This window comes from Lactuca virosa, chromosome 3 (genome assembly GCF_052849685.1).
Source record: "Lactuca virosa cultivar CGN04683 chromosome 3, Lactuca_virosa_CGN04683_v6, whole genome shotgun sequence".
NCBI classification, from domain to species: domain Eukaryota; kingdom Viridiplantae; phylum Streptophyta; class Magnoliopsida; order Asterales; family Asteraceae; genus Lactuca; species Lactuca virosa.
Genome location: NC_136428.1, coordinates 2535769 through 2543840, shown reverse-complemented (window position 1 = coordinate 2543840; position 8072 = coordinate 2535769). Strand labels below are relative to the sequence as shown.

The following is an 8072-nucleotide window of genomic DNA, read 5'->3' as shown; positions in this document are numbered from 1 at the left end:
ACACCTTATCAAGCCTTGTATGTAGAAAGGTGTCCTACGCCCTCTAGTTGGTGTGAGGCCGGAGAAAAGCAGTTTATGGGCCCCAAGATAGTCCATCAGACTGTTGAAAAGCTAAAGGTGATTAGGGAAAGGATGTTAGCAGCTCAGGATCGCCAAAAGAGCTATGCTGACAAGAAGATGACATTCGAAGAAGGAGATTCGGTTTTGCTTAAAGTCTCACCATAGAAGGGACTTATAAGATTTGGGAAAAGAGGGAAGTTGAGTCCAAGATTCATTGGACCGTTCAAAGTTCTTCAGAGGATTGGGAACCAAGCTTACAAGCTAGAACTACCAGAAGAAACTAGATGGTATTCATAACACTTTCCATGTGTGTTATTTGAGGAAGTTCACGGGAAAAGTTCCCAACATAATTCCAATTTCTGAGTTAAGGATGGATGAAAATAAGAGGCTAATCGAAGAACCGGAGGCGATTGTTGACCGTAAGACGAAGAAGTTGCGACGCAAGATGGTCAACTTAGTGCTTATGCGATGGAAACATTTGAATGGGCCAAACCTCACCTGGGAAACGGATAGTGACATGATGAGTCGCTATCCGCATTTGTTTGCTGATGCATGATTCCGGGACGGAATCATCCTAAGGAGGAGAGAATTGTAACGCCCGCGTTTCGAGGCTAAGCATTGATTCGATAATGTAATAGTTAAGGTCAACCATTGTAACCTATTTTAAAGTAATAAAGATGAATCACTAGAATATTATGTGAATTATGTGATTATTACTTGTTGGTAAAGATAGAATAAAAATAAGCATCAAAATAAAATGTTAGATAAGCCCCATACCTATGAAGAAACTTGTAGTGGTCGTGACAAGGATTCCAAGGATATAAAAAACGCCAAAATCCGAGTTATAACGAAGAAGTAATGACCTGTCGAGGTTTCGCAACAGAACCGGCACGACACTGTGCGACGTAAAAGTGAGTTTACAATAAAGTTCTTTTTAGCCTTAGCAATCTAAACGAAAGTCATAATGTTCGCTAAACCGAGAGCGTGCATAAAAAGAACGCCCAAATCTGACTTCGTATGAGGAAGTTATGATTTTTTCAAGTTTCGGATTAACAGTACACAACCCGGAGTTCGAATAGTAGATCAAACGGTTTTCAGCTGACACAACCTAAACGAAAATCGAAGGTCTCATTAATAGTAGCTCAACGGTAAAAATACAGACGAAAACGGACGTCAGACGAAGAAGTTATGAATTTTTAGCGGACTTTTCATGTCCCGACCTGTTAAAAATATAACTTTAAAAATAAAGTCAAAATTAGCCGACGGAGTCAAAACGAAAGTTGTAGAGTACGGTCCCACCTACACTTGGATATAAATAACATCGAAAACGGAGCTCGTACTAGAAAGTTACTAACTTTTGAAGTCAGGAGTGCAAATTGCGAGACTACCCGAAGAAGAACGCCCCGCGTAGAGGAGGAACGCCTCACATTCTCGCAACACAAGGTCCGAAGTGAGCCACGATGCACCATCCGATGGTTGACACACAAACAGAATGAACGCGCTGCGTATCCTCGTACGCGCAACGTAGTCAGCAACTTCGGCTATAAATAGGATGCGAGGCCTTGCGTTTTTCTCACAACTTTTAAGCCACAATTTCTCTCTCTACTCTCTCTCTAGCCTCCCAAAACACCCCCGCAGCCTACGGAACCTCCCTAGCACTAGAAGAAAGCCTCGGAGCACTCGAAGTCTCCGAGAAAAAGAGTTTTTCGGTTTGAAACTCTGCCCGCGCAGAACCCGATTTTCTGCAGAAACCCGTTGTTTCGTCAAAGGAGATTATTTTAAGAAGCAAAGCGTTGTCCAAATCACCACCTTATCAAGTGAGTGCATAGTTACTTTCATCTTACACATAGATATGAAGTATTTTATATAAATTACGTGCTATGTGTGCATATTTACATGAAACCTGTGCTAGATGAAAGATTTAAACTTCTTTGTCTTTCAGATCTAAATCGTATATGTATTTTGTTTTCAGATCTGAACATTTTTTTCAGATCTAGACTATAGATGTATTTTGTTTTCAGATCTGAACATTTTCTTCAGATCTAGACTGTAGATGTATTTTGTTTTCAGATCTGAACATTTTCTTCAAATCTAGACTGTAGATGTCTTTTGTTTTCAGATGTATTTTATATCTACATATATGTTGGGTAGGACATGGGTAGATAAATGATGAGGGATGAAAGATGATATAGATGAATATTGGTAGATGTGCCACAACCTGTAGATGTTTTTGAACTACGAGGTGCTCTAAACATCCTAGCAGCTGCGCAAAAGGATAATATCGGCAGCTGCGCCTAATAGAGAACGTCATAATCCTAGCAGCTGCGCCTAAATGATAATATTGGCAGCTGCGCCTAATGGATAACATTGGCAGTTGTGCCATAGGCAAAGATGGACTTCGTGCCTATTCCTTAGGAGAATCCTTAGGAATGAAAAAGTGAATGATTGATGATTTTTAGGGTAGACCCTTAAGAGTAAACAAGATAATGGGGATGGGTAAGTGGGTTGATTATTTGATGTTTAAACATAATAACTATATTTTTGTGGGTTGAAAACCTTATGTACTCACCAGGTTTCCCAACCAGACCCACTCAGTTTATTTGTATCACAAGTGTCGATATAAAGCTACACTACACCGAGAGATTAAAGAGATGTAGATCACTAGTGTAAATGAATGTAAGTTATGTTTATGCTTATGTTTTTGTATTGACGTTGACATCCCAAAGTTTTAAAATGAATAAAATACATTTATTCGGAAATGCTTTGATAACATATTTATCATGTTTTTCTGAGAAAAAAATTCCGCAACAATTTTCTTTAAAAAGTTACTCTGATTTTATTATAAAGCATAAACGAAATCGGTCTTTTCTGGCCGTGAAAATGAGGATGTCACAGCTGCACTTCAATATTTAACATCTATTAGACTAGTTATTACATATGTTGTTCAGCAGGTTTGTCTCTATATGCACGATCCTTGGGAGCCTCATTTCACAGCTCTCAAGAGTATTTTATGTTACCTTCAGGGCACACTGGATGATGGTCTTCAGTTATACGTTTCTCCATCTTGGGGACTTATTTCTTACTCTGATGTGGACTGGATTGGTTGGCTGTCTACGAGGCGCTCCGCTTCTGGCTATTGTGTGTTTCTTGGTCAGAATCTTCATTCATGATCGTCTAAACGACAAGGTACAATTTCCTGATCTTGTGTCGAAGCATAGTATCGGGGTGTTGCGAATGTCGTTGCTAAGACATGTTGGCCTCACAACCTGTTACGCAAGTTACTTTATCACCCTCTTACTACTACCTTGGTCTATTATGATAATGTTAGTGCGGTTTACTTGTCCATGATCCCGGTTCAACACCAACACACTAAACATATAGAAATCGACATTCATTTTGTTCGTAATCAGGTTATTGTGGTTCGTATACGTGTCCTTCACGTCCCCTCTTCATCTCGGTATGCTGACATCTTCACCAAAGGTTTACCGTCTGCTTTGTTTCTTAACTTCAGATATTGTCTGAATGTTCGGTGATCAATCTCCCGTTCATACAATTGGGGGATATTAGACATCATTATATTTATTTATATAGCCTTTGTATTTGTGTTATGTATGGCCCAATGTATAGCAGCTCGTATTGTGTGTGTATCTTTATGTATTCGTAGCCCATTTATTGTGTGTTAATCTTTATATATATCGTTTAATGAAATAAATTGGAATCATGAGAAAATATAGATTGTAACATATTCTTTTAATTTTTATCAAACTAAAAAGGTGAACTACAAACCATGTGTTTTATTACAAAATGTATTAATATTTTATGTTTAAAAATACATAGAAAACGATACATAATAAACAAGCTTTGAAAACTAAAAGTAACATAGTTTGTTTGTTGTTAAACATATACATGCATAAGGTGTATGCACGCATTTTATTTTACTTATGTAATAAATCGTTGCATATATATATATATATATATATATATATATATATATATATATATATATATATATATATATATATATATATATATATATATATATATATATATATATATATATAATCAACTTCAAATGCCCAATTGACGTTGCACCTCCAAGATGGTTGTAGCGGAGTTTTTAAGTTGTCGAGACTCCTCTTCAGTAAGATGTAAATTCGTCACACCCAACACTCCATTCCTTCCGAGTTGTGTTGGCAAGCTAAGAAACACCTCACCATCATCAATGCCATACAACCCTTTGGCTAGCACTGAAACAGGGTGGACCTTGTGTTGGTCCCTTAGTATTGTCCGAGCTAGGTTAGCAACAGAGTAACCAATAGCCCATGACGTATAACCCTTCAAACCTATTACTTCGTATGCACCGTGGACAACTTCTTTATGGATTTTCTCGAGTGTTTGCTTCTCGTAGGCAATTTGTTGCCTTTCTAAGAAGCTAAGTATTGGTACCCCACCTACGCTTATGCTTGACCATAGTGCCACTGACGAGTCTCCATGCTCTCCCATGATATATGCCTAAAGGGAATAAATGTATAGAAAGCTTAGCAAAATATAAAAAATATTGCTAGAGTATCAACAATGCATACTTTAATGGTATGTCTAATAGTTGTTTAGTAAAAAGGTAGTATGTTTCACATTAAAATATTAAACTTTATCATTACAAGATGTCTTGTTTGCGTTAAACGGTTCCATGAATATGAAATTGAAGGGTGAGGTCATTCAATTCTTGGATAAGAAAAATGAAACTTTTTAAATATTTATCCATTAAACTTTATAGAGTTAAATATATTATAGGAAAATTTTGGTTGAATTGTAAAATGAGTAGAATGGATACTCTTAAGGTTATAAAAACAAACTATTAATATACAATTTAATTTGCAATGTGATCACATCATCGTTTATTTTTCAACAGATATTGTGAATGAATCAATTAAACTAAAGCATGTAGGAAAAAAAGTCAATTCAATTGTTGAATCATGTTTTACTATAATTTTAATAAAAGATAACTTATTTGCGATGATACAATAGTAATCTAACAAACGCACCTAGTATTTTTATCTGAAAGTTGTTTAATCGTGTTTTGTTTTTCTATAATTTTGATAGAAGATAATTTGTTTGCAACAATAAAACAGTAATCACTCGTGAAACTAACTCACCTGCACATCTTGAGCATTGATATCAAGATGATCCGCAATGAGGAACCGAAACCGAGACGAATCCAAATTTGTGCCCGACCCGATAACCCGATTAGGGGGGAACCCAGATAATTTCCATGCAACATACGTCAAGACATCCACTGGATTAGACACGATCAGCAGAATAGCCTCCGGCGACGCAGCTGACAACGGTGGAATTATTGTGGAAAATAGAGCTAAATTCCTCTGCAGCAAATTTAGCCTCGATTCCCCTGGTATCTGCCGGGCACCGGCTGTGACGATCAGAATATCAGAACCAACCGTGCTGGAATAGTCAACGGAAGCTGAGATGGTGGTTCGTGGAAGGAATGCAGCAGCGTGCTGGAGGTCAAGCATCTCACCGCGGAGTTTGTCTTTATCGACGTCGACAAGTGCTAGCTCGTCAGCTAGGTCTTGCGTGAGGATGGTCTGCGCAACAGCCATACCGACGTTTCCCACACCAATAACAGAGATTTTGGTGGTGCGTCTGGTGGGTGGCGGCGGTGATGCACCATCGATGGGCTTGAAGAAGGATTGAGCTATGTCTAACCCCCCTTGTCCAAGAACTAAAGATGAAGCACTTTTCTGCATTTTTGTTATTCTTCTTTCTGGTATGTATTTGAAATGGATTGTGGTGGATTTGATGAAAAGGCACGAGTGGCTATTTATTTATAGTATAAAAAAAGGCTCAACACTTTTCTTTTAAGTTCATAAATGTCAACATTAAGAAGAGTCAATTAATTTATTATTAAATATTAACTTTTTTTAAAAATTTTGCAATTTATATTCATTTGAATTTTAATGAAGACTCCTTGGAACAGAATCGACATCAACATCAACTCATTGACAAATGACAACGTAACATTAGCATAAGTTTTGTCTTTTAGATGGAAGATAATGGGTTCAAATTCACATATATACGAATTTTACTAACTTTGTATACATACTTTTAACCACTAACGAAACCTTTTAAAAAAAAAAAAAAACTCATTGATAAATACAGATTATCCATTAAAATCTAAACCAATACTTGTCCAAAAAGCAACACATTTATAATAGTATAACAATACAAGTTATTTTCAAGAATGAGCAATACTTGCTCCAAAGAATGAAGTGGTTCAGAAAATAAACGATAGTTTGCTATCTAAGTTTCTAGGAGATGAGGTTCAATACTTAAGTTCAGATACTATATGCCAATCTGAATTTGTCCATGATCAGTTTTATGCAAATTTATATTCACCTGATTTTTAAATGGTCTGAAAGTATCGAGTTTACCAAACCATAAGTTAGTTTTAAAAATCGGTGTTCCCGTTATGTTGCTGAGAAATATTGATCAGAAAAATGGATTGTGTAATGGGACAAGACTCCAGGTGATATCATTGGGCAAACGTGTTATTGAGGCACGTATCATATCTAGAACTAATATTGGAAACCGCACTTTTATTACAAGAATGTCTTTAACTCCATCAGAAAAGAAAACTCCCTTAAAATTCCGAAGAAGACAGTTTCCATTGGCTGTATCTTTTGCAATGACCATTAATAAGAGTCAGGGACAGTCATTATCCAAGGTTGGTTTGTTTTTCAAACATTCCGTCTTTTCACATGGTCAATTGTATGTTGCTTTATCTAGAGTTCAAAGCAGAGACAGATTAAAATTGTAAATTTTAGATAAGGATGGTAGTCTCACAAATAAAACCTCCAATATCGTTTATAAGGAAGTTTTTGGGAATTTATAATACTTGTATTTGCTTTATTCATGTTAATTATAATATCATTATTTCTAAAATTTGATATCTTTTTTATTACAATATCAATTCTATTTCAATTTATCAACCGTGAAATTCCAAGGGTTTAAACCTAGTTATCTAATAGGCCGGTATAGCTAAAACAATACATAATGATCTAAACATGTTTTAAATTTCATCGATAAACCAAATAAAATTTAAAAATATCATTTAGTAAGAGATTTTAAGAAAATAAGCAACCTTACTTTTAATGTAATGAACTTTTGATCAACGACACCATGGTTGAATATTTTTAAGTTTTAGAAAATAGAAACCATGGGTGGGCTCGTGGTATATCTTCGAGAATCGAGATATCTTATCATTTTTACTTTTCAAAATTTCTAGTTATCAGATATAAGCTCTCGGTAATATATATATATATATATATATATATATATATATATATATATATATATATATATATATATATATATATAATAATAATAATAATAATAATAATAATAATAATAATAATAAGTTTTTCAAGTAACGTTGGGTCCAATCAACATTTATTTCAATGAAACTTTGGATTCATTTTCAAACAACTGCCGGTCTATAAGACCATGTTTATTGGTGATCTTAAAGGCAATCGGTCGTCATATTTACATGGTGGAAAAAATAAGTAAATAATATATACAAACTATTTCGTTGTGGCTGTTAGGTGGCAACCCAACAAAAGAAAAAAAAATATCTAACATCGAGTGCTTAGTTGCTTAGTTCTTGTGGTTTGACTTAGGTCTTATATTCTGAACGCCGTAATTTCTTCAAACGATCACAATTTTTAATAGTCTTTTATATACACATGTTTGCATTTGAATCTATTATAATTTTCGCTTAGATTATTCCCGTTAAAAAACAATATGTTTTCATTACGATTTTATAAAAAAAAAACGTTCATATATGCATTCATAAAGAACGCATGGACAGAAATATTGTAAATAAAAATATATTACTTTTTAACAGAAGTAATCTAAATGAAAGTTATAGTAGACTTAAATACGAACGCATTAATATAAAAATCGTTAAAATCTATGATTGTTTGAAGAATTTTTGACGT

The 8072-nt window shown here is 34.9% G+C and overlaps 1 protein-coding gene across 1 annotated transcript; it reads right to left on the bottom strand.

Annotated features, from left to right (window-relative positions):
• Positions 1–4127: 4127 nt before the first annotated feature.
• On the bottom strand, positions 4128–5860 carry LOC145162181 (L-lactate dehydrogenase B-like). Its single transcript, XM_079081404.1, has 2 exons — positions 5214–5860; positions 4128–4572 (listed from the first exon to the last, which is right to left on the bottom strand). The coding sequence occupies exons 1-2, from the start codon at positions 5820–5822 to the stop codon at positions 4129–4131; spliced, it is 1053 nt and encodes a 350-aa protein (XP_078937530.1). The 5' UTR covers positions 5823–5860; the 3' UTR covers position 4128.
• Positions 5861–8072: the final 2212 nt, after the last annotated feature.

Bases quoted from the DNA above. Each gene is read 5' to 3' on its own strand.
- LOC145162181 (XM_079081404.1), bottom strand. From the start codon at position 5,822: ATGCAGAAAAGTGCTTCATCTTTAGTTCTTGGACAAGGGGGGTTAGAC. The intron at 4,573-5,213 runs GTGAGTTAGTTT...TATTCCCTTTAG, and splicing joins TCAATGCTCAAGATGTGCAG to GCATATATCATGGGAGAGCA.